This window comes from Xiphias gladius, chromosome 16, assembly GCF_016859285.1.
Source record: "Xiphias gladius isolate SHS-SW01 ecotype Sanya breed wild chromosome 16, ASM1685928v1, whole genome shotgun sequence".
Classification (NCBI taxonomy): Eukaryota; Metazoa; Chordata; class Actinopteri; order Istiophoriformes; family Xiphiidae; genus Xiphias; species Xiphias gladius.
This window is the reverse complement of record NC_053415.1, coordinates 15,396,740-15,423,537: the sequence shown is the minus strand read 5'-3', so window position 1 is coordinate 15,423,537 and position 26,798 is coordinate 15,396,740. Positions and strand designations below refer to the sequence as shown.

The 26,798-nt window shown below is 39.3% G+C and overlaps 2 protein-coding genes across 4 annotated transcripts in view; one reads left to right on the top strand and one right to left on the bottom strand.

Annotated features, from left to right (window-relative positions):
- The first annotated feature begins 421 nt into the window (after positions 1-421).
- prkra (protein kinase, interferon-inducible double stranded RNA dependent activator) lies at positions 422-12,865 on the top strand. 2 transcript variants are annotated; one of them, XM_040148027.1, is made up of 9 exons: positions 422-671; positions 3,483-3,658; positions 5,659-5,740; positions 6,375-6,453; positions 6,834-6,951; positions 7,051-7,145; positions 7,254-7,416; positions 9,348-9,501; positions 12,721-12,865. In XM_040148027.1, exons 1-9 carry the CDS (start codon positions 619-621, stop codon positions 12,740-12,742), a joined length of 942 nt encoding a protein of 313 aa, XP_040003961.1. In that variant the 5' UTR covers positions 422-618; the 3' UTR covers positions 12,743-12,865. The 2 variants fall into 2 exon arrangements, with proteins under 2 accessions (XP_040003961.1, XP_040003962.1); XM_040148028.1 differs by lacking the exon at positions 12,721-12,865 and adding an exon at positions 10,353-10,504.
- osbpl6 (oxysterol binding protein-like 6) overlaps positions 11,875-26,798 on the bottom strand; it is a 38,556-nt gene continuing 23,632 nt past the window's right edge. For both annotated transcript variants that reach the window (XM_040148025.1, XM_040148026.1), the window contains 14 exons: positions 25,994-26,162; positions 24,476-24,606; positions 23,368-23,475; positions 22,821-22,952; positions 21,875-21,962; positions 20,107-20,360; positions 19,483-19,620; positions 18,171-18,234; positions 17,876-17,954; positions 16,995-17,139; positions 15,962-16,106; positions 15,610-15,736; positions 15,259-15,381; positions 11,875-14,609 (listed from right to left, as the gene is read on the bottom strand). In XM_040148025.1, coding sequence (XP_040003959.1) covers positions 14,498-14,609; positions 15,259-15,381; positions 15,610-15,736; positions 15,962-16,106; positions 16,995-17,139; positions 17,876-17,954; positions 18,171-18,234; positions 19,483-19,620; positions 20,107-20,360; positions 21,875-21,962; positions 22,821-22,952; positions 23,368-23,475; positions 24,476-24,606; positions 25,994-26,162 — 1,815 coding nt within the window. In that variant the 3' untranslated portion in view covers positions 11,875-14,497. The remainder of the gene's footprint in view (positions 14,610-15,258; positions 15,382-15,609; positions 15,737-15,961; positions 16,107-16,994; positions 17,140-17,875; positions 17,955-18,170; positions 18,235-19,482; positions 19,621-20,106; positions 20,361-21,874; positions 21,963-22,820; positions 22,953-23,367; positions 23,476-24,475; positions 24,607-25,993; positions 26,163-26,798) is intronic.

The window sequence follows — 26,798 nt, the reverse complement described above, 5'->3', positions numbered from 1 at the left end:
AACCAGCTATTTTGTGAGTTCCAGGGTTTTTTCATTATTTTTGTAACTTTTTTATGGGGGGGTCAACAAGAACAAAAATCTGACAGCTTAATTGATGATGAAAATAATTTTAAGTGTCAACCCTTCTAATCATATTAATTGATTGATGTCCTATCTATCACCACTTCCTTGTCTTTTCCAGTGTTTATTTGGAGGTTTTACCTTTAATTTAAAGGTCATTTCTACTGTTCCTTAAATTGCATGCATTAAGAACATGAAATCTGAATGCTGCTCCTCTGAGGAGATCAATACATTTTTCTGGAGTGAAATCCCTGTGATGTACGGTAGTACCACATGAAACCCCCGGTTACCTGCCATCGCCAGCAGGTGGCGGTGAGCATCTTAGCTCCGCTCAGTGGCATCAGTTGACCCGCTGCTGACCTGGATGTTGATAGGATGTTAAATTCGGTAATTTCCCCGGCCCGGCTACAACGGAGAGTTGTTAGCATTTTCAGGCCATATCATTGTCTTCACAATAACATAACTAGATGCCCAGGAAAATATCTCAACGTGGTGTGTGAGATTTCTCCTTGACCCGAGTCTCTTAACCAGCCCGCTGACCACAGAAACTTGTAAAACATGTCTCAGGAGGGATATCAGTCACCAGCAGTGAAAACAGCCGCCGACACCAGGTTAGTTGCTTTTAATCACTTAAATGTAGACTTAAAAGTGTGTTTAACGCTTGCCAACCATTAACAATAACACAATGACGGCATTTAATCGCTTCTGGTAAGTGTTGAAATATCAAGCCATGACAAATACAGGTAAATATTCCCAATGAAGCTCGACGTGAATTGAAGTGAAACTGTAAAAAAAAAAAAAAAAAAAAGATATAATTGGCCTTCTATTGATTTAGCAGTAACTGTTTGATTTGACAGGTGGTTCTTTTTCATTATGATGGCTTAAAAAATGTTGGGTCTTAATGCTATTGTTTTATCGCCCCCCCCGAATAGAAGCCTAATTAAGTTATATCACTCATATTAAAGCCTCTAAATTTAACCTCTGATAATGTCAGAGTATATAAATATGTAAATCTACTTTAAATTGAACGCGCTCATGGCGTTAATGTCAGTGAGCTGCCGTTACCGGGATTAGCTTAGCCGGCTAACGTGCAGTGCCTTAGGTTTGATGGACAAATTCTCCGTCATGATGTTGTGGGTAGTACAGAATTAAATGTGGTGAATCGTTATCCAAATCACTCCCATGTGTTTAGTTGATTGTCAAATAAATATTTAACAGCGTTAGTTAATATGATGTGAAAGCTAAAACTACAGTTATCTACTTGAAGATGTCACTTTGGCTGAGAGAGACTGTACCTACAGTGAATTATTTTAGAAGATGTGTATCTGATGGTTTTAATTTTTTGAAAACTACCAAATTCTTACCAGCGCAGTCCAAAACCCAGACTTTAATTCATCCAATGCCGTTTTACTGTCTATCTGGACTCCCTGAATTGCAAGGCCATAAAAAGCTGTATCTGCATGTTTTAAACTGGCTCTCATATACTGCAAGTTCAACCCTCAAGCATATTATGAAATGGTTTTTACTTTCTTCTTTCTCATTAATATTTACTTGCATTCATGTTTCCATTGGGTAGCATATGTTTTGTGTTCTTTGTGTCGTTATTCAGTTTTGTTTTAAAAAAAAAACAACAATAAGAACTAAGTGTGCAATCTATGGACGGAAGATTTAATTTCATTTATTGATTTATAAGCACAACATACATTGATCAACATAAACAAAAAGACTCCATTGAGATAGTAATAACAAAATATGCATTCTCAAGACAGTGCACTAGCCATTCAGAGCAACAGAAAACAGATTAGTACAATAAAAGAGTACCAGTATCCACTGTTCAGTACATGTAGCAATGCAAAGCAACAAAAACACAGCCAGGCAATACTGATCATAACCATTTTTTGACACATGCAGACATGCAGAGCAGCAATACGATTCACCACATGACACTAATTTCATAATTATATAGGGGATGGTGATGTAGTTGCAGTTGTGGTGGTCTGAATGTTGGACATGCAGGCTTGTCACCAGAAGCTTGCTGGATCGATCCCGGGACTGGAAGGATAAATCAGTATTATGGGGAGATCCCCCATGAGGTGTCCCTGAGCAACGCCATTAACCTCCAGCTGCTTCTGTGGAGCTGCTCAGGTCCTAGTGTAGATGTGTGATTAAGAAAGTTAAAACAAATTTATGGCCCATTGTCCACCATATGGCATCATTAACTCAGCAAACATCAGCTTTAGTCTGTGAGCGCAGGAGGGTTCATAGGCTAAAAGGCACTTCTTATAGAATCACATTTATCTTGGGCAGAGTAATTTCTGTGGTTAGGGCGAGCATCACACATCATATTCAGTTTAATAAAACTGAATGGTGGCTGCACATTTTCTGATTTAAAATAGCCTGTGTATCAGAAACATCTGATGAATCAGATGCTATTTTAAATCAACATGATCATACTTCATAGACCAAAGAACCAGACAAAGTGCTTGCTCCAGTGCATGCATGTAAACTTGTTCTTACCAGTTAGTTAAATGTAAATTATATGAGATGTCCCACATCATCCCTGTTTTTAACATTAGAACGCTATAGTGAAAATCTCTCACAAGCCGAGTCTGCAGTATTGCATATAGATATATGAAAAGTGTGCACAAAGGACTCAAAAAGGTTGTTAGAGAGTCATTTTCACAGTGGGACAGCCTTGAGCCCTTGTCATCACATGAGGAACGTGCATCACGTCTGTGAGTCTTTAAAGGTTCAGATTGGGACTGGTATCCAGCATGTCTGCTTATGTGATATGCAGGAACCTAAACTTTTGACTTCTTCTACTCAGTAACCAGAAAAATACAAAGCCCCATACAACTTAATGCAATCCAGTACAAAAATTCTGCATAAATGTTACCTCTGTAAAACTTTATAGTTTTGTTGAGACTGTGTCAGAGGGTAGTTAATTCAACTCAGGTGATTTTGATGCCATAGAGAGAGATTATATCTGACTGCATTAAATTGAAATGTGTAGTTATATTTAGCTCCACTGACTTGAAGGTTACCACATTTACAAACTTGGTTACATTTATTCTAGGGGGTGAGCTACAGTATTAGATTGCTTTATATTGCACAGGACTTGCTGTTTTTGGGAATTGTGTTAATTTCTTTTGTTACTTTGACAGTTTTATTAGGTGGAAATGTCAAAGGGGATCACTGGCTCTGACTGTAATGCTGTTGAGCTGTGGCAATGGCTTGGTTTCACCATTGAAGAAGCTACTCTAAAATTAATCTCAGCAATTTTTATAATCGGTTAATCATTCAGTCCCTACTTATTGTTGGTTTATTAACTACCTTGATTTTTTTGGCTCAGATGTATGGCAGCAGCATAGTTATTATTCTCCTGGTTAACTGCTTGTGTTTGCTTGTTTTAATAAACCCAGCTTGAACACACTTGAAACGCAGAAGAACAACCCTGGGAAGACACCTATACAAATCCTGCATGAATATGGCACAAAAACTGGCAACCTTCCTGTGTATGTGATGGAGAAGGCCGAAGGAGAGGCTCACCAGCCCAGCTTCGTCTTCAGCGTGAAAATCCGAGATGTGAGCTGCACAGGTACATTAACAGTCCGACCCCTGCTGTGTTGATAGCTGCCTGTCACTGAATGAAGCCTTTTATTTGAATTGAAAATCATACATTGCTCACTCCAGTCTGCAACATATTATTTGTTACTTCTGCTTTGTCGTCATTTGTTTCTGTTGCTGCAGTATACTCTTAACTACAGTTCTTTCAGAAATTATTCAGACCCCTTCAGACCCACTTTTTTCACATTTTGTTATGTTTCGGCCTTAAACTAAAATCGTTTAAATTCATTTTTCTCATCAATCTACACTCAGTACCCCATAATTACAGAGGAATTAAAATAAAATTTAGAAATTTTTTCAAATTTATAAAAAAAGTAAAGACTGAAATATCACATTGACATAAGTATTCAGACCCTTTACTAACTACTTATTTGAAGCATCTTTGTCTTCTACGGTATGACGCGACCAGCTTTGCACACCTGGATTTGGGGATTTTCTGCCAGTCTTCTCTGCAGATTCTCTCAAGCTCTGTCAGTTTGGATGGGGAGTGTCAGACAGCAATTTTCAGGTCTCTCCAGAGATGTTGGATTGGGTTCAAGTTTGATTGGACCAGGTTTCATTAAGGATATCTCTGTACTTTGCTCAATTAACATTTCCCTCAGCCCTGACAAGTCTCCTTGTCCCTGCTGCTGAAAAACACTCCCACAGCATGATGGCGCCGCCACCATACTTCACCGTTGGGATGGTATTGAGCAGGTGATGAGCAGTGCCTGGTTTCCTCCAGACTTGATGCTTAGGATTGAGGCTAAACAGATCAATACTGGTTTCTCACAGTCTGAGAGTCTTTTAGCTGCTTTTTTGCAAACTCCAAGCAGGCTTTCAATGTCTTTCACCGAGGAGAGGGTTTCGTCTGGCCGCTCTGCCATAAAGGCCAGTTTGGTGGAGTGTTGCAGTGATGGTTTTCCTTCTGGAAGTTTCTCCCATCTCCACACAGGATCTCTGGAGCTCAGCCAGAGTGACCATCAGGTTCTTGGTCATCTCTCCTACCAAGGCCCTTCTCCCCTGATTGCTCAGTTTGGCCGGGCAACAAGCTCTAGGAAGAGTCCCGGTTATTCCAAACTTCTTCCACTGAAGAATCATGGAAGCCACTGTGCTCTTGGAAACCTACAATGCAGCAGAATTTTTTTAGTAGCCTTCCCCAGATCTGCACCTCGATAAAATCCTGTCTCTGATCTCTGCAGGCAGTTCCTTTGACCTCTTGGCTTAGTTTTTCTCTGATATGCTTTGTCAGCTGTGAGACCTTATGTAGACAGTTGTGTGTGCCTTTCCAAATCATGTCCAATCAATTAATTAATTTACCACAGGTTGACTCCAATCAAGGTGTAGAAACATCTCAAAGATGGTCAAGAGAATTGGGAGATACCTGAGCTAAATTAAAACTGTCGTAGCAAAAGATCTGATTACTTATGTATATGTGATATTTCAGTTTTTCCCTTTTTAATAAATTTTCCAAAAATTCTAAAATTCTCTTTTCACTTTGTCATCATGGACATGATATATAACAAAAATGTGAAAAATTGAAGGGAACTGAATACTTTCGGGGTGCCCTGTATATCCTCTGTATGCCTTTTTTTTTTTTAAACAAAGGTATCTCACTTCAGGCATAGAACAGTGCAGGTCCAGAGAAGAGGATGAAAAGCATTTTCAAAACTCTGTGTTGAGGTGATGAGAAATAATCCAGTACCCTTATTCGACATTTTCAAACAACTACTCCTGTCCAGTAGCCTTCAGGGTTGATCTTCATTTAGTGGGATGGAACAATGAAACACAATTGATTCATGACACCATGTGGGCTTCCAGAGTTTAGACCAGGAATTAAAATTTTATCCCTGGACTGGATCTTTTTTTTTTTTTTTTAAAAAGCCATATGCGTGGCTAAGTGATTCAAGGTTATGGTGCTTTTTACAAATTAATTTCTGTAATGTACAACCTAATCTGAGGCGTTCTGTTTCGGATTGTGTTATGTTTCAGGTCAAGGTCCCAGTAAAAAGGCTGCTAAACACCAGGCTGCAGAGGCTGCCCTGAATATGCTGCAAATAGACACTGGAGCAGTGTGAGTAGAGATGAGATGATTAGTTGATGGACGTAAAAAATGAACGGACAACAATTTCAATGATCAGTTAATCATTAAAGTAATTTTTTCAGAGAAAAAATGTCAGTTCTATTGTTTGTCTAAATTGTTGTGATTGATATTTCATTGAGAAAATAATTGGCAGATTAACCAATAATGAAAATAATCATTACCTGTAGCCCTGAGGTAAATCAGCCAAAACTGTCTGATTTTAGCAATTTTAGCAATGCAGTGCTGTACATCAGCAGCGGTCAATTGTTTTAGTCATTTTTGGAGAAAAAAGCCAAATATTTACTGGTCTCAGCTTCTCAAGTGTGAGAATTTAATGCTTTCCTTCATCATATATGATAATGACTGTTGGTTGAATATAACAAGCAATTTAAAGATGTCACTGGGCTGTCGCAATTTAATGCATTTTTTTACTATTTACTGTTATATAGACAAAAGGAATGATGATCAATGATTAATCAAGATAATAATTGGCAGATTAATCCATAATGAAAATACTTGTTAGTTGAAGCCCTACACTGTTGCACTATCCATATCAAACTGACAGCTTTTGGAGAATTTTGATTTGTTGCAGCTGCAGTAACTGCTTTGATGTAATTGTCAACAGGAATGTTCCTGTGAAGTCTGAGAGTAACGGTGTTGCGGCAGAAACAAACAACCATCCCAACTCAGTGGGGATACTGCAGGTGTGTAAATCATGGCTGCGCTGTTTTTATGGACTTTTATGTGTGTATGTTTGTGCTCGCGTATGCCTTATCTATGTGATTTGTACAGTTGCAGTAGATTCTCTTTATATGTACTTGTACGTCTTCTGCCCAAAACTTGAATAAAAAAAAATAAACAAAAGTAGGCAAAGCTTGATAAATAATTAATAATTAATAAGTAAATATTAATAATTACTTCCAGTGATTCAAAATTGTGGCTTCTTAATAAGATGTAATTGAAAGTGGTATACAGCAATAGAGCATGCCCTGCATAATATGCAAGTTTTAAATGAATAAAACACTAACTCTGTTATTTCTTGTCTTCGTTATTTTTTCTCATTCTCTTTGTCCTTTTTTTTTAGGAGCTAGCGTTGCAGAGAGGCTGGCGTCTTCCTGAATACACAGTTTTAATGGAGGCTGGTCCGCCACACAAGAGAGAATTCACTGTTACTTGTCGAATGGAGTCCCTGTCAGAGAAGGGTATGGGTGTTTTTGAGAAATTACTGTAAAATCCTTTAAAGTGACTGTTTTCTTTGTGTTGTTCATCCTCCTCTCAATATCTGGCATATGTTTTCACAGCTGTAGGGAATTCAAAAAAGGCAGCAAAAAAGGCAGCTGCAGAGAAAATGGTGGCAAAGCTTCAAAGTCTGTCAGGCTGCTCTGAAATCACATGGGTATGTCAAATATTCCTAGCGTTCTAGAAGCAGCAGCAACATTTCTGAGTTAAAAGTTTTTAAAATAGGTCAAGTTCTTTGCATTACAATTAATTTTTTGATTTTCAGACGCCTAAACCAAGTGTCCGATTTGAGAACTTAAGGAACTCATCAGCGGAGAAGATATCCTTACTGAGACGAAACCCCCTGAGCATCCCCAACACAGATTACATCCAGATGATGTTGGAGTTGTCCAAGGAGCAAGGCTTCGAGGTCACATACTTTGATATTGGTGAGGCTGCCCACACTACATCTGTGTTTCTCTGTCAAAGATACAGAGTGCTTTCTATTCAGTTAACGTGGCTCCTGACTCCCTTCAGTCCTGTCTCAGCTCTTCCCAACGCAGACGCTAGAGAGATGTGAGGTACAACATCTCAACTGTAATGTGTAGAAATAATTAAGTGGAAGTTTGAATGAAAAATGCCCAACGCCTCATGACTGCAGCTCCAATACTGACTGTAGATCTATTGCAGCATCAGGGCTTGATAGAAAAAACACAAGTGGACAATTTCAATTTATTACTGAAAGAACAAATCAGATGTGAGATGATAATAAAGTCTATAAATAATAGATGATTTGTTTTTGATTAGTTTTTGTTTTTATAGGCACAATAAGTCTGTTCTTTTCAGGCTCTGGTTGATAATATAGGACTAATTACAACCGCAGCTGCTGACAAATTTTTGGACATCTCATTTTTCCCTGAATGAGCCAAGATGCACTTGGAACAGAAGCAAAGATCCAAGAGTAGTTTCATATTTGATTCAAGCTTCAGATTATACAGACAGCTGATATCTTACCAATAAACGGGAGTAATGTTAGCGTGTCTGGTGGTGCTGTTGTTCGTGATCCCGCAGGTAGACACGGTATAGCAATAATGCAATAATATAAATACTAAAGTTGTAATCCTTACGATTGCAGTCCTGGTTGATTTAGGGACACTCGTGGTTACCATGGAAACAGCCGGTGTGGTTTAATATAATGACAAACGCTCCTTGAGAAGAACAGAAGAGCCACTGATGTGTCTGTTCACAGTGCAGCCAAACAAACTCACTTTGTTGTAATAAAAAAGTCGGTCAAAAATAATTGCAACTTACAGTCTGGTTTCATGCTGCACATAGTTAATTTGCTGAAGAGGTGAGAATTTGAAGTGTGTAGCCTGTCACCTACAGCTCCTCATCTCGCTGATAGCTGTGACAGGTGCATTTCTTTTTTATAAATAATCTTGATCCTGTTCCTGTGGCTGCTTCACAGTAAAAGCCACCCTGTGTTTCGCCAGCTGAATGCTTTTAATGTGAAGTAGCAGCAGTAGGAAAAGTGTGGTCTGCATTAGCAGGAATTGATATAATGAATTAATTAACACAGCTTCGATATGGCGTTAGGAGTGTGAACTGTCAACAGTGAGGCGGATATCAGTGAGATAGAATTACGAACAGTAACGCCAGATAACATGCTGCATGTTTCCAATGAGTCCTTTGTACGTACGTAGTCAACTTGAATCCAACGTGGGAGTGGCAGCGTTTGCCACTAACTACTATACTTCTATAAAGATAATTATAGAATTTAAATACATTGAGTGGCTATTGCAGAAAAAATGCAGAGCAAAAATAGTATCTGGATCTGATTTCATTGCAAGGTTTGTAACTTTAAAGTGGCTATAATCTGTGTTTTTTATTAAAATATAGATTATAGCAATATAAACAATGTGCGACAAAGGGGTCGCTCATAGTGCTGAACCTACAGAGAATTATCACCCGAATCAGCAGCTCCACTCAGGTTTATGGAGCTTTATAGTGAATTTCAGCTTGTTGTTAAGGTGTCTGGTGTGGAAATTTACAGTTTGGCCCAAAAAAAAAAAAAGTAATTTTAGGTTTCAGAAACTGGAAGATCATCGTTGATGGCAGATCTCTATGCACTTCCACAACATTGGCTGGAGGATGGAGGAGTGAGGACTTAGCTAAATGGAAAGCACCCAAAGAAAACACTGCTTTATTCCTTTTTGCCAGTTGTGTCACTTTGTAAAGTGTGTGTGTGTGTGTGTGTGTGTGTGTGTGTGTGTGTGTGTGTGTGTGTGTGTGTGTGTGTGTGTGTGTGTGTGTGTGTGTGTGTGTGTGTGTGTGTGTGTGTGTGTGTGTGTGTGTGTGTGTGTGTGTGTGTGTTTGGCAGATGAGCTGACAGTGAACGGTCAGTACCAGTGTCTGGCAGAGCTGTCCACCTCCCCGGTCACCGTGTGCCACGGCACAGGCATTTCCTGTAGCAACGCGCACAACGACGCAGCACACAGCGCCCTCCAGTACATCAAGATCATGGCCTCCATCAAGTAAACACCAACACAGCCAACAGTCGCTTCACCCACACTTTCACATATATCAGCTGATGTCTAGTCACGGTGAGGCTGTAGATTGTTCCTTCAGATTAGTCTTCCTGCCCGTGGACAATATAAGGTTATGGTATATTTTTATAATTATGTATATTACAAAGCAGATCATGTTCCACAATAACTCAAAGTACATCAACTTGAATCATACAACTTTAGAACAATATTAGTGAGGAAACAAACTCAGTATTAGAATCAAATCTAAATTAAATTTTGTCATCAGGTTGTTAGGATGACATCCCGTTTTACATAAAACGTCTAAACATATTTAGGGGAAAGCACATGTGTACATGAAGTAGGAACACATCAGTGAATATTATGAAGCACTTCCTCATGACGTTTTTGAGCTGTGCTCAGTGTTGGAAAGTCCTTGCCTATTTTTTTAGTCAGGATGCAGATGCTTTTAGGTTCCAGTTGACTTAACTTATTTTTTTTATTCCACATAGTTTTTCTCTCCACCGATGTATTTGAGCTGTATGCTGTTGACAGCAAATAGAAGACCTTAAACTTTTAATCTAATTCAGAGATTCCTGCCTGTCTGTTAAACGTAAATGAACAAAAGTCACCTGAAAGTGAAAAGGAATTGAAGAGGATAGATTATTTTGACTTTTAAATTTGAAAGAATGATCTGCATTTGATCTACAACAAAATTTTATTTTTTCTGATTTCCCCTCTCCATACGTCAGTATACAATCTATAGTACAACCTCCATTGTCGTTATCTGGTTGACTCTCAAAATAGATATGACATGTTACTTTATATGCCTTTCTTCTGGTCTGTTTTTTTTTTTGCAGTGTGCCTCATAGTACCTAGAAGTAAAATCTGTGATATATTTAATAATTATTTACTGACTGACCTCTGCTGTATGAACCGAACCCTGGTGGAGAATAATAGCAGCGACAACATGTGTAAGAATCCAGAAAATAAACCCAAACATTAAATGTTACCAAGTGTTGGTTTGTGTTAATGGTCACACAATAGACAGTATCGAGAGAGCAAATCGCTACGGTGCCTTCAGGAGCTGCTGCAGTGTTACTGAATGAAATGTGTCTGTGGGAGCTGACCACTTGACAGCCATCGATTTATGAGGCAGCACGTCCTGCTGTATAAGTACAATTACATCAAGGCCTTTGCACTGGTTCATTCACTCTTGTTTTGTGTGGTTTGATAACTAAGAGATGAGAAAGCTCATGCTGATCGCACAAGAGGATGGCAAAAATATATTCAAACAAAATCTGTAATTCATTGATTTTGATTATTCATAGAGCCAAATGGTTGGTTCCAGACTTGTTTTGAAGCTTTTACAATATACTTGACAACAATCACAAATAATCGGAACATTCAAAAGTGCTTTTACATTTATTATTATATAAAGTATTCTTGTAAGAAATGGTACAAAAGTTTAACTGCTGCACAAAAGATGTCTTCACCTTCACTGAAAATTCCGTTATCAGTGTGTGTGAACTTGAGGTTTCAAGTTTCCACATCACACTCGGGTAAGTTGCACAGTGAACCACGATTGACTTTAAACAAGCAGTTATCATGTCACAAAATCATGCTCGTACATCTTTGACTCAGACTTACAGGGAGAAACTTTCCCCTTTCAGCAGATGATTGTGAAAACGGCCTTCTAATGTCAAACTGTGCACGTGTCATTCTGCATAGTGAATGTCAAACATCAAAGTGAAGAGATAATAAGCAAAATACATAAGAGCTAAGAGAAGAATAAATAAGTTGATTAACCAGTTAGTTGTTGGAAAGAAAAATGAACAGCAACTATTTTGATAAGTGATTAATGGTTTAAATCATTTTTCAAGCAAAAATGCCAAAACAATTGTAGTTATAGTGTCTAAATTGTGAATATTTGTGGCTTTGTTCTGTTTTATAGGAGTTTAAACTGAATACCTTTGGATTTTAGACTGTTTGTCGGACAAAATTATATATTTTAAGATGTCCCCTTACATTTTATGAAACGGGGCTGGATATTTTTCACTATTTTCTGTCATTTTAGAAACTGAAAGATGATTTGACTGCCCCATTCACTTTGAAATTCTCATCGGGACCACATTATTTCACTCTAATGACCATGTCTTTTACATATAAACCACACACTCCTCATCAGCTGAGTTTTACAGTTTTATTAGAACAAGCACTATGTAGCAGCAGTGTACAGTGTTCATGGAAAGATATGTACTTTGTTAAAATTGCACTTTAGAAGGTACCCATTAGGAAATCGATCTGAAAGAAAACTGAGCTGACACAGTGCGTTGTGATGCATGTCAGTCCAAAACAAAACAAAACATGAGTCCAATTGAGAAAACAAATTTTTTTTTTTTTTTTTTTAATAAGGCATCTGCAACATTCATTGGCAGGCTAAGTTGTCTAGACATGCAGGTAGAACAATGGATGAGGAAAGCATGAGAAAGTTTAGATTTTTTTTTTTTTCTGTTTCCCACTACAGTCTGACTCTATGATACCAAACGCTACGCAAAGCATTGCCCCTACCTCCACTCAAAACTGCTGGGATTCAGTCTTGTTAAAAAAACAAAAACAAAAAAAACAATCACTGATGTAGAAGGAAAAAGGAATTAGCTCTTGCCGTAGTTACCCATCTTCTAAATGTGCTGTATTTACAGTGATCACCAAAAATGTACGGGTTACATGTTGGAGCAGCAGAGCAGTGCAGAACATCTTTTAACACTGCAAGCGTTTTACAGTCAGATATACCTTTTTTTTTTTTTTTCCCCCACTTATAACATCAAAGACATCTCCTTCAAAACCATTTTGTCCACAGCTAACTCCTCAATAGAATTTATCATCTGTAGACAGGTGGAGACTGGAGAATGTGTGGAGTTTGACTTGTTAATGGCATACCTTCATCTTGGCATGGGGATTCTCATCAGTAATGTGTTTGTGAGGCATTAATAAATGCATTAAGGCACAGCAAGTGAAACTGACGCGACGAGATGTAGCATTGAGTTTGTGATCGGGGATAAAATTAAAAGCACATAAGATACATTTAAAAAAAAAAAGTATATAGATGCAAAGCAGTACTACCTTTTTGGTTTGTAATCTACCGCACCATGTGAACAGTGCACACAGGATGGATTTGCTTCACATAGTTTTCATTCTACATATTTATATTCACTCTCTCTCCTTCAGGGTCCTCACCTTGCAGTCCTGAATGAGGGGGATCGACTTAAAATGCACTCTCATACACATGGACAATGTGTGACTGCTCGCATGTGTTGAGGTTGAGTTTCAATAAAAGACCCTGTGTTATATTTTCTTACTCTGTAACACAAAAGGGGGGGGGGGGCACTAGTTAAAACTTAAAAGCTAATCTGGTTTGCAATAAATATAGAAACTTCAAATAAGTAACTGGTGCTTTAGGGAACTCCACATTATAGCAGTAAAGTCTCTGGGGAATCGGACACATTGAAATGTAAGCTTTAACACTTGTACATTGTCCTCCAGTATCCTGAAACTGCATTTTCACAGGATGTCCTGTAGGTGTCTCTAGTGTTTCATAACTGTATGCAGGTAACTGAATGGCTCTGGGATTGCTGACATAATTAACTGATTGGTTAATTCATTAGAGGAAAATGTACTCTCGTTTTCATTAACTGTTTAATAATGTAGGTAATTTATCAAGAAAAACCAAACATTTGCTGGTAATAGTTTCACAAATGCCCAGAGTTACTACTTTTCTTTGTTTCGTAACATTATAAATGAACATTTCTGGTTGTTAGTCAGAGCAAGAGTGTGCGTTCGAGACATCGCTTTGGCAAACTGTGATGGGAATTTGTCATTACTTCTGACCGAAAATTATCGATTTATTAATTAAAGAATTGTAATTAAAAAGCGCTATATCCCTTCGTGGCTGGATGTACAGTAAATGAGTGTTTGGTCTCATAATGGAAATATGTCAGTATTTTACTCAGTCAAATATTTATAAAGCACAGAATCACAAACTTGTCTCAGAGGGTTTTACAATCTGTATGACCTACTACACCATCTTTTCTTAGACTCTCGACACTTAGATGATCGAGCATCTAAGTGCCTAATGTTTGAGTGTCTGTTATTTCAACGAAACCCATTTATCTGCACCACATTCAGGACAGACTGAGTGTGTTTGCCCACTGTACATGGAGGGAGCTGTGTATGTATTTATGTAACCATGTGATTCAAAGGAGTTGGTTTCACGTAACGATGTTTATAATTAGACAGTGTGCAGGGCGTGGACTCATGATCGAAGGGGACGCTAGGCCAGGTCTGGGGTAGGGTATGAAGTAAATGAGTTGTTTCCCGAGAGACAATACTGCTATGCAAAGATTCAACAGTATTAAAAGGCAAGAATAAATAAAATCTGCCAATTCACATAGTACTTTTTCACTAAATTCTGAGTCCAAGATATTTTATAAAAATACCTCTTTTTTTCTACAATAAATGATGATGTAGTAAATATGGCATTATGCCAGTGAAAGCTGCTCTCTAAACATGCACGGTATCGTAGGTAATTAAAATGTCTACTTCATAGACTAGTCTAACCAAAACGGCTGTCAGAAATCAAATGGCTTCAACTAAAAAGCGCTAAATCATGTGACGTCGTTTTAAGGCAAGGAAATATACTCAGAAGTCAAAGGAGATTTGGACAGATCTACATAGGAGTGTTACAATTGTTGCCCTGACAACCCAGCTTGGAGAAGCACTATGAAGGTGATCCTACAGGATGTTTCCATGGATGGATGACCGCGTGGCAGCGCCACAGAACCTCGACAGGGTCACTGGGCATAGGGCCATCCTTCAGCTCGGCAGCTGCTCCTATCCATGCACACGGATGTTTGATCAATAACGTGCTTTTCTCAGCGCCTTATTGTGCATAGGTAACAGCCTTCTAGTCTGCGATGACGACATGATGGACAGAACAATCCATTTGCTACCAGAGGTTCGCTGTAGATTCCATATTGATGAAGCCGGGGTTTTTGCGGAGCTCCCAGTACATGTTGTTGGAGACCCACCTCTCCCTGTGATTGGCATCAACCACTTTCCTGGAAGACAAGACACCAGTAACAGTTTTAAGTGATAAACCAGAAAGCAATGAGGATAAAAAAAAAAAGTTCTTCACAAAACAAAAGGAGGCATGATCAGGCTCATGTCATCCTGGTACGCCAACATCCCAGTGTAAATGATGCATATGCACAAAAAGATACGTAAACTATTTCCTGAACATAAACAGATAATCACAGAAAGTTCGAGGCAACAGAGCGTCCCTCTTAACTTTACTCTGTTTAACCAGAACACATTAAAACATCAAGTCGGCATTTGAAGATTTACAAAAAGCAAACGCTTGGTTTTTATGGGGGAGAAAGTTAATTTTATTTTATTGTACTGTTCTTATTGTGTAGACTGTGGCACTGAAGGGACACAATCAGTGAAACTGAAAGTGTTGATATTCTAATGAATAAGGGCATGTCTACACCCATCAATGGCTAACAGAGGGAGTAGAATTCAAGCCCATGCACACGCGTCTAGTTACACAACAGTTGAGATTTACAAAGCTGAATGATGCAAATGCTTGTTTTTATACATGTGATAAAAAAAGAATGCCTGTGCATATTTCAGTCTTACATCCTACACAGTTTCAGTCATGAATGTAGACGGAGTTTTACACATCCGCTCGCTGGTCTCTGTGCTTACTTGAAGAAGCGTGGCTCCTGTCTGATGTTGTTCTCCTCGTTCCACTTCCTCCTGGCTCTCTGCATGTCCTCAATACGCTGCTTCTCTGAGGATGCCATCTCCAAGTTCCCTTCTTCGAGATGCCTGTGTGACCCAAACAACGCTTCTCGGTAAGCACATGCGGTAAATCAGACGGCCACGAAAAGAGCCGCCACAAAAAATACATTGCAAAAACAATATTATGAGCAGATGAGCTTCACTGATGTTGCAGTCTACTTTGTGGGAAATCTCTTCCACTTTTTTCTCAATCAGAGGAAGCATCATACTGTGTTATCTGGGCTCATGATGGCAGCTGAGAATGTGATGCTGTACCTTTGATCGGGCCTGAATCTGGCATCTGTTCGCGGCAAGACGTCTTTCAACTCGGGGCAGAGCTCATTCAGTTCAATGGCGAACCTGGTGAAGCCATAGTACAGCTCATAGTCTGTGGGCATGGAGCCTGACAAAGACAGAACAGCATGGACATCAATCTTAACATCCTAAAATTAATGTATCAGTGTATTATTATTATATTTTAAATGCCTCACTGCCCCATCCACTTGAGTGTGTCAGGGAGCAGAATCTATCGTCAAAAATGTCTATCTTTTTCCCCTTGAAAACTTCCAGCAGTTATACATCTTAAGTGAAGACCAGTTGTGAGTGTGGATGAGGCACTGATGCCTACCTGGCCTCCAGATGCATTTGGCAGAAGGTGGGACACCGCAGTAAAGGCCCTCATGCCATTTTCCAAAAAGCCTGTGGATCACTTTCCCTTCTTGATCCATCACAAATCCTTGAACCTCATTCACATTAGAGCTCCAGTAGTTTCCCTGAAAGACAAATCCTGCAATATTAGCTCAGGTATGTTGTATGTGGCGTCGCTTTTTCTAAGAGACCACATTATACATGCAATCATATTGAAGAAGCAAATATATATTAAAATAAACAGTAAATTATAGTTAGGAATGATGACTTTGTGTTTAAATCACATCTTATCATTTGTTTCTGATACAGGGTAACTGCATCTTGAAAATCTGAAAGAGCCTTGAACTCAGTTCCCTCAAAAAAACAAAAAAGGCTTAGAGGGTATTAAAAAGTGAAATTTTATTTAGGAATGTCTTGAATATTTTCTTTTTTTGTCTGCCATAGACAGCAAAACATTAGCTACAATACTTTTCGTTTTTTTGTGGTAGTGGGCCGGGGGTTTACATTATACATTTATACACTACAAGTGAGACTGCTTCAACAGTGGATTGTGCTGCAGGAGGCTGTTTAATTCTCTTTTGTGGAGTTTCAGTTGGCACCATCAGACCTGCAGCTAACACTGTCACTACTGCCAGCCACGGTAGCTGGGAAGCTCGTCGTTTTAGGATCGGTAAGTGTCAGTATCAGCAAAAGCATCAATGAATTTAACCATCCAACAGTTCAATGTCTCTTACCTGGGTCCAGTTCATATTAAGTGATTAATTACTAGGAGTTACTGTTATATATGGCTGGGTAGTACCAACAAAAATGTGATATAAATGTCGATAAATTAATGTACTTAATAAATCATTCTCTGCCTTATATTCCCTACTGGTTTTCCATCATTCTTTGGCCAGTATAACTGTGAAACGGGTATTAAATTGCAGTCTGTGTGGTATTAAAAAGGTCTTAAAAAGGGGATTTGGTGAACACTGCAGAAGCCCTCTGATAACTGACAGGGCGCTTTTCTGTACCTTGACGAAGGTAAGTTTGCAGAGGCAGGCGCTGCTCTTTGTGTTTCTGATGGTGATCTCCCCGTAGTGTTCGATCCACCGTCGTCCGCTGAGGATGTTGTGTACACAGGTGGTGACTTTGTTCCATTCATATTGGTCCCCAAACCTAGAAAGACACAATAAGAGTGGGTCGGCTTAAAGGGCTGCTGAACAACATAAGCCCTTACTCAATATACACCTTACTCTGTTTGGTTTCATTTCTCTTTAGTTTGGTTTATTTTTTGGAAGGACACACATTGATCAACAGAATAAAATCTCGATCTAGTTTGATCTAGCAGCTTATTCAGCAGCTCCAGATTTTCAGCATTCATAACTAAATGATTTTGTGCGATTAAAAATAGCACTGCACTCCTCCTCAAACCTCCCCATCGAGGGCATTATTCATGGGCTGCATCTCTTTGTAGATTCCTTGGCAACACGGACACATGGATGGGTTAGACATTTGTATTTACAGTTACTTTAACTTTGAGTTGGTGGGAGGCATCTGTTTGTTTGGTTTTCAGGTACTTACCTATTAATGAGAGCTGTCCCGGCACATCACATCACTGGTCAAACAATTTGTTGTAAAGTTTAAGGGATTCAATTACTGCTGAGCCTCATGCCTGTACCCACTACAAATAGCCAGTATAGCCCTGAGTCAGTTACATCAGAGTTTTCAGAAAAAATCAGCTCCTCAGTCTTAATTTTACTTTGGATGTTGATATGAACGCAATTTAAAGTCACAAGCTGGGAATTATTATAACACCAATGACATGAAAGCAGCATCAGAACCACTCGCATGCTGAGATGATGTCTGTGGCTTTAGGTTTAACCAGTACACAAACCGTCTGGATCAAAGTTACCTGGGAATCAAGAGATTCACGGTCCCTACAGGCAAAATCTCCATTGATTTTCCCCAGAATTTGTTTTTCCATCTCACATCTGAAAAGCAAAACAGCAAAAACATCAGAAATAAAGACCAATGCACTGAACTTTCCATTTTTTGTATTTCTGCTCAAATTATAAGAAGTAAAATCTATGTTTCTTTTATAAGGATTTCAGCAGGATATTAAAGAGTCTAACTGAGCCGTGTTGGCTCCTCTGCTAAGCCACAGTTCCCATGAGGAAAATCCCTCACTAATTAGACAGGTAACCTACCTTGCCAGAAGGTGAAGTTCTTAGACTCACAGAGGCAGGCAGAGATGGGAGGGTGGTGGCTCACCTTTGAGACAAGATCAAATAAAAACAGTCTGACAGCTGTTGTTGTTGAGATTGCACATTATATACAGAAACTAGTTTTGATAATTGTGAGTCATTTTTCAAGCAAAAAATGCTTAAGATTTGCAGGTTCCAGCTGCAGAATTTCTTCCTTTCTTCATCTTATCTGGATAGTAAACAGAATATGTTTGGATTTAGGGCTGTTTTCACTATATTCTGACAACTCAAATATCAAACAATTACTTGATTAATCAAGAAAATAATCAGCAGACTAACTGATAATTAATATGACTGTTAATAGCAGCCCTGCTTTACTATATACCTAAGTTATCATGAGTGAAACCTTTAAATGTTAAGTGAAATGTGAAGAAAAGATGTACAAATGCAATTAAAATTGCAAGTGATGGAGCTCCCCACAGCAGTAGAAATACAGTATATAAAATCAGTGGTTTATAGTGAGATGGCACTTAGCTCAGCCATATACAATACTGCAGATATACCTTCATAAAGAGGACAGATATTGGTAATAAAATACTGCTGTTTCCAAGTTCAGAAGTGGATTTTGAAGCTCAGCTTTTACAGTAACTTAACATGAGCTAGATGTCCTTGCACTGCCTAGGAAAAAAATGTTGATTTAAACATCCAACAATTTCCATGGCAACTGGACAGATTCCACCTCCATATGATACGATGGAAAGCTGAAGAACAGCTAGTAATTGGACCTTGTGGTGAAACTGTTTCATTGGCTGTTGATTCCAAAGTAAAGAGTGAACTCTGAAGCTCAAATTGTGGCATGTTTTATTTCAGTGAAACTGGAGGGGTTGCAGAATGATTAAGAGAAGAGGAAAGCAGAAAAAAAAACACTCTACATGCTTTAAGATACTAATAATAATTTCTTCATTTTCCCTTTAATCTGTTTTTTTTTTTTTTTGCAAATAAGTAATTTTATTTTTTGAGTACTTTAAGATTATTCAAAACAAAGAAAAAACAGTTTTTGGTCGATCTGATCACAACAGGTTGACATATGCAAGAGATTACGAGGAGCTGCGAGTAGACACTGGTTTGTTCGAAACGGTCCCAAGGCAAAAAGGTTGGAAACCGCTATTTTAATCCACTGACATTGTGCGGTCCTACAAATAAGATCAGATACCAAAAAAATTGACATATATCCAAGATAATACATCTCTTTAAAATGCACTTCATACTGTAAAAATTAGTTTCACAGCACAAAACAATCTGTGGGCAAACTTACCTGTTCCGAAAAAAAACAGAATCCCTTGTCTTCCCGAATACATTCATAAGTCTCTCCAAGTAGCGGGTTGAATGGCTTACTTCCTGCTCTGTAGTAAGTGGATGAGTAGCCTGAGACAGCAAAGGCAGCAACGAGAACCTGTCAGAGAGTCGAAACAAGACAGTCAACATGAACATGATGGGATTAACCAGCTCATATTAACAGGCTTTGTCAGGAATAAGCCAAACATTAATATGCAGTTGACACTATCAAAAGGACGAAGATGGATAAAAGTAGGAGGATCCAAGGTCAACGGCTGCATTGGAGCGTACTGCCGCCTCACAAACATGCCTCTGAGTGAGATACTATTTATGTTGGCTTGTGAAAGGCAATGTCACCTCATATATAAACAAATACATGCATGATAGTCACAAAAATAGAGCAGGAATTTAAAAAGTGTGTCTGAAAGTCAACTTGAAAATCCTCAGTTTTTCGGAATCCACTGTAGAAACATCAACTGATGCTCAAGTGAGAGCATCTAATAGCTTTTGGAACAGCAGTGAAAGGTCACCACGTTCTTTAGTCTTAAAACCTAACTTGTTAAACGTGATTAGACACAGTGCTCGCATCTGACGGCTTCTCTACCATGCGTTCGAAGGGATCCTCGGTCTCGGCAGCCTTGTCCAGCAGCTCGCTGTACTCCAGCTCCTCGCACATCCGCTGCAGGGTGTTGAGGGGCTCGTTGAGCTCCACGGGCATGGACACTTTAGACAGGTCCTTGCCGATGTTGTTTCTCAAGATGTTCCAGAGGTTGATGTTGCTGGTGTCAGGACACGGCGCCGGCAGGCAGGTGCGTCGCCCGTTACGGAAGGCACTGCCAGCAAAGTCTCCGTTGGCCACTGGGAAAAACAATACCACCCCATTAACAACTGACACGTTACAACATTATCTGTGACAGCCAATGCTGTTCTTGGAAACACGCTCTTAACAATATAATACAAATAATCTTTATTTATGGAGCACTTTTAAATTTCCGGATTACAAGGTGCTTCACATATAATCAACATATCAGAAAATCCTCTATGAAATCTAATCAAATTGGGAATTTTTAGGGAAAAATAGGGAAGTTGTAACAATGAGTTGATTAATTTTTTAGTCAACTGACAGAATAAATTAATCAGCAATTATTTTTAATAAAATATTCATCGTCGTTATTTAAGAAGAAATGTCAAAAATTCTTTAATTCCAACTTCTAAATTTAAAAGGTTTTTTTCATGGCCAGATTTAACCTCCTAAGCTTTTCCACGTGTTAATCACTTGTCACAAAAAAAAAAAAAAACTTTAAAACAAATGAGCTAAATATAAACTATAACAGCTTAGGTCTTAAAACTAGATTTTGACACACAGAAAATAATGATTATATCAAGCAATATTCGAAAAAAAAAAAAAAAAATAGTAATTAGTTGCAGTCTTTAACAATAGACATTAACTGCCCCAGGATAAAATGGGTAAAGCCAATTGAAATAATATCAGATAGAAGAGAAAATCCAAGCAAAATCAGGATGAGCTCCCTGTTAACCTATGTTTTAAGAAAAGATTTAAAAGTTGAATTTCATTCAGTCAGCTAGCCAGCTTCCCAAGGACAGGTCGTTCCAGAGCCTTTGTAGATAGTGACTGCAAAGGCTCTGTCTCCTCAGGCTATTAGTCTGGCGCAATGCAGACTCTGGAATAGATAAAATATGTCTGCCTGAGGATCTAAAAAAGCTTCATACAGTCTCGAATGGGACTAAAAAGGTCAAAGATAGAGGAGCCAGGCCACTAAGAGCCTTAAAAGTAATCAATGATATCTTAAAATTAGACATAAACACTAACTGGAAGCCGTTGTAAGGAGGCCAACAGGTGTGGTGTGGTCTGTCGCTGTAGGGTTAACTCTCACAACATCAGCTGCATTGGAATTACAGTGGCTCTACATGAAGATGTGTATTAAAATTTTAAATACTTTCTAACTGCAATTCCTATATATTTCAATCCATTTAAAACGATATTACCAATCCCATTACTTTTCCAGACTCGTCAGACTCGTAGTGGAACCCAGAGTGTTTTCATCATCATGAGATATTATATATCTCTGTGTGGGGTGTGACAACGATGGAGAAAGGAGTTCCCATCCCTCCTTACACAGATAGCTTTCATAAAGCCTAAGAGAGGCCCTTGGCACAGAGCAACACTGCAAAGTCAAATGCCTCAGCCACACAGATAAATGAGCTTGCCAGTGCCAGAGTGTGTGTCTCTGTGTGAGAAGCACAGTTGATCCACTGACTGGGATCCTCTCCTTTATTAATTCCCCCTCCTTTTGTAATAGAGAACTACAGAGGCCTGGTGTTGGCTCGTAATGGTGCAGAGTTGGACCTACTCTGTCTGGAGACGTTATCAGTCACACTGGCGTTGTCCTCGGAAATGTTATCGCTCACATCACTGACATATGACTCATCGTCTGAGCCCTGTGAGGGGAAACAGGTACAGAGCGGAGTGAGTCAGTGCAGTCGAGACCAACACAAACTCTGATCAGAACAGCAGACACCCTTAGCCTCACGCACACACACACACATGCACAGTCACTGCAGTTTGCCAGTGGCTAACGAATTGCAGCAGTCGCCAGCTATCTGTCCCACTGCAGTAATCATGAGACGAGACACTGCGGCATTTTCTTATTTGATATATAGCAAACGTAATGCTCCAAAGAGGAGCATATTGTAGCCACTTATTGTAATGGCCCCTATTACAGTCGCCTGCTGCTGGCGAAGGTTTGGCCAACAGTGCAACACAGGTCCGAATGGATCTGCTGTTTGAGCTACAGGATGGGGGTTGATGAATTTCCTCAGTGAGCAATCCTTCAACGTGGCTCAATGTGGGCCTGGGGAGCGACAGTGCTTATTGGCTCCTCAGAGACCGCATGTATTTTGGTGCGAGGTGTTCACGGGAGTTAAAATAGAAGACGGCAGAAATGATTGTTTCAGTGGTGGACCAAACTGCTTTTTAAGCAAAACTAAAAGCTGCAAATCAAGAGAAACAGACAGAAGAAGAGTGTTATTACTCTCAGGCACAAATGAGGGATTAAGACTCGGGGCAGATTAAAAAAGAGCCCCCCTGTGTGCCTGAGTTTGTTTGAGTTTCCGTTATACACTATCTCTGCTTTTCATGCTGCCCTCATTAATTGCTGGCTAACTCCAGCTCCACACGGAGCTGTCGCACGGCCGTTTTATCTAGCTTCCCAGCAGCAGGGCCAGTTTAACCCCCCTCCTTGATCTACTTTTGCTCCTTTTGGTCCGTGCTGCCGTCTCAACCGTCCCCTTTTATACCTCATTCTCCGACGAGCTGGCTGACAGCAGCACTTCCTGGGCATCAAAGAACTCGGAGACAGACTCCGACATGGAGAGTCGGCTCTCATTAGAGGCCTGCTGAGTCAGAGGGATCCCCATCTGTTCCCCGGCCTGTAGGCAGACACATGCAAACACATGAGATATTCACCGTTCCTTGCTATGGTAACAATTTTAAGAACCAAAACAGCCCTCAACAAACACAAACACCATCACAAGACAACATGGCGTTCATCTTGCAGCATGTGTATCCTTGCCAGAGGGCAAGCTCCCATCCATTACTAATTAGTCATTTTTTCCATTAACCTTGATGTCAGGTTCTGCATAGAATAATGAGCCTTTTAACATATTTTTCAGGGCATACTGCAAAGACCATCAATCTATAAGGACAGGAATCAATAATGCAATTGACAAATGCAGGAAGCAAATACTACGACTACCTGGCCACAGCCTTGGAGGCCTCGGGGTTTCAGCAATATAGGAGTCAGAAATGAGCTTTGTCAGGGACAGACTGACCACAGTGACCTACCTCATCAGGCGTGGAGATGATGTTCACACTGACAACTTGTTCAGTCAGGACAGATTCAGAGTGGATGCGGTTGAGTCGAGTTCGAAGCTCTGCATTTTGGGACAGGGCCTGGATAACGAGAAATGCGGATTATTTTTCCAAATTCCACATGAAATTAAACCCTGATATCTAACCCTAGTTTTATAAGTATTCAGCTATTGATTGCTTCATTTAAATGACAAGATTGCGCTACTATTCCTTTAAATATACAGAAAACTCTTGAAGAGATGTTTGTCTGCCTGGTTTTAATCAGTGGCTGGATGAAACGACTTCCTCGCTGCACCTGGAAAAAGTTTACTATGATAGAACTGCCTGTGGGGAAAAAAATCAGTTAATGCAGATATAAGGATGTGTGTACATTTTGAGAAATAAAATATAAAAAATACAAAATCAAGACAACAAAATCCCTCAGTACTTCCCTGCTGCAGCTGCAGCTTTAACAACCATGACACCAGACTATAAACGTCCCAGAGAGTTTTGCCATGAAAACCTGTCCTCCAGCCTGCGACAACACTGTCACACAAGCATCCAATTAGGCACAAACCAGAGATAAAGCGGCAGAAACATTTCACTGAAATGATGTCAACTGTTAGCAGTGGAACAGTCCAAATCACCGGGGTAGAGAGCCAGCCCTAGGGAGCACGGTTAATGACCTACACTGCACATTTCTCTCTCTCCCCAATTAATACAGGAAAAGATGATTGGACTTTCACAACTCACTTGCCTCTGCTACTCATCGCTACTCATCATCCTTTGTAACTGTGATTACCATGACTGCTTGGAATAAACTGTCGCTTGTGTGTTTTATCTGACAGCCTGTCATCATAAGCATATCTTATAACATGACAGCTACAAAACGGGCTTGAGTTTAAAGACACCAAAGACACATTGCTCAGTATTACTGCAGTAATTTCTTCAGTAATTATATTTTAAAACAGCATCACACTAAGCATTTTGAATGTAAAGTAGCCAAACAATGTATATCTGACAAAAGGTTCATATTAACTAACCTTAACTAATAGTAGGAGGAAAGAGGAATCAGGGGTGATGGTTGAAGAAAGCTCATTACCTGTGACAGAGACTTCCTGAGAGAGTTGATCTGGGCTGACTGGTCTGACTGTTCCTGGTCACAGAGAATCTGTTTGATCTTTTCTTTCTCTATGGCCACAGTGTTGAAGGCCGACTTCAGCAGGGAGTGGACTGCACAGGAGAGGGACAAAAGGAAAGTTAATATCCTTCCCACACTTTCACAATGACAGTTTTCCTCGGTGGCTTTGTCGCAATCCTAAAATGAAAATCATTATTCTCAAAACACATCTATCCGTCATTTTCTGAAAACAGTACATGCATTTGATGTAGCTTTCACATGGATTTAAAAAACTGGTTTAATGTTAGATTTTAAACCCTGTGCTACTTTGCACCTGTATTGTCTTTTAGCTTCCTAGGTTCTTTTATTTAATTTGTCATGTAAAGTGAGAATCTTGAAAAGAACTCTGCGTATAAATAAAATGTATTTTCATTATTATGATCATTACAAATTCATATATACATTCAATTAACCCGGTGGTTCAGTGAGTTAGCCCTGGTGAAAAAAAATTATTTGGACATGAATGAACAACTTTTCTAGTGATTTTTTTACTTGCATTTATGAACAGTAAATTCCATTTTCAAAAACATTTCAGGCAACCACTATAACCGTTCAAAACATAAATATTTCATAATGTCTATAACCAGGTATAGTCCCATCGCCAAAGTAATTGATAACAGGTGAGGCCTTAAAATCAACTGTAACAATTTTATACTAATAACATCACAGGTCAATGCAACATATGATGTTAAATTTAGATTGAATGCTGCGATTTCTCAAACATATTTAGACCTCAGGAGGTGAAACAGAGTTTTACTGAGTTTTAGCCATCACATCTAATTGTTAAGACAAAGTATTACTTACCAAGTTAGAATAATTGCTGAGATCAGGGATCACGGCAACATAGCTACGGTAAAACAAAGTCCAACTGGAGAAACTTGAACGGTCAGATTATCACACAAGTTGTTAAGGAACAGTTTAGTGAAATTCACTAAACCACTTTAGTTGGAGTTAAAATGGAGAGTGAGCGCATCCAAAATGTCATTAATAATCCCTCATTGTACAGGAAAACTATGTGTGCACATGAATACTGAAAGTAGAGGGTAGTAGAGGGTCAATGTTGAACCAACAAGTTGTAAGTTTGGGTTAAAATTTTACCGTTCACCTTAATTTTATCTTCCAAATAGTTTTGTCTTATCTTGGGGCTTGTTTAAAATCTGTCTAAACGTCAGACCCCTTGTTCTTAATGCCCATGACGGCATTAAGAACAACTCTTCTTTAGTGATGTTGCCATGTTCTGAGATCTCAACAAATTATTTTTGTGAATACAACTTTACCATGACCGACAGAAACTATGGCCTGTACTACTGTATGAAAATAAGATCCAGATTGTTGGAAACCAGAACAGTCCTTTAAGGTTTACGTATGAAATGAAAGACACTGGGACATATCTCACCTAATAAAGCCCTGGTGCTGTAGCCATGCATACTGCCTGCCTACCTTTCTGGGCGATGGTGCAGAATTCCTCCTGGAGTTTAATGTAGTCGCTGGCACACTCCACGCTGTCTGTCAGCCGGGAGACAGGGGGCTGAAAGTCCACCAGCTCGGCACACAGGTTGGGATTGGATGAGTGGAGGCGGACAGGGGCCATGCTGGCAGACAGGGGGACCTGGAGAGAGATGAAGACCACAGAGGACCACTGTCAATCACCGGCGAAGCTCAAAAACGCCAGTGTGTCCACCAACCAGAACAAACCACTAACCAAACAGCATGTCCAGTTGTCTTTGACTTGCTTGTTGTAGTTGTAGAAATTTATAAGGTAGACTACTGAGGAGGCTTTATTCTATCACTAATCTGCTCATGAAAGAAAACTATTTTAAAACTCCCTTTAGTGTGGGGATTGGTTTTAAAAAAAAAAAACTGTATGAAAGCACATTTAGTCTCTTCAGGAAGCACGGATTAATATATTAAACAAAATAAGGGCGAATTAGCAAAGATGGAGAAATCACTGCTCAGGCCATGACACATCACACTAACAAGTGCCAGCTGCAGTACAGAGTAATTAAACAACAACAACAAAAAGAACAAAAGCACCAAGACGACAGAAAAAGCAAAAACTGTTTTGTCTCAGCTTTGCTTTGTGTAACAATCTCCCCTCTTAAAAGGGTTACAGAAAACAGCAGGGTTACAATTTTCCATTTAATGCAGTTTCGCTGTCGTCATCTTGACTAAGCAGTCTGGTGCTATTCAAATGATGGCTGAGCAGAGAGAAGCTGCATACATGTATATTCACATTTGAGAAGCT

Excerpts from the sequence above, each read along its gene's own strand:
- prkra (XM_040148027.1), top strand. The coding sequence starts at position 619 with ATGTCTCAGGAGGGATATCAGTCACCAGCAGTGAAAACAGCCGCCGAC. Across the intron at positions 672-3,482 it reads AAAACAGCCGCCGACACCAG|CTTGAACACACTTGAAACGC; the intron begins GTTAGTTGCTTT and ends TAATAAACCCAG. Across the intron at positions 3,659-5,658 it reads CCGAGATGTGAGCTGCACAG|GTCAAGGTCCCAGTAAAAAG; the intron begins GTACATTAACAG and ends GTTATGTTTCAG.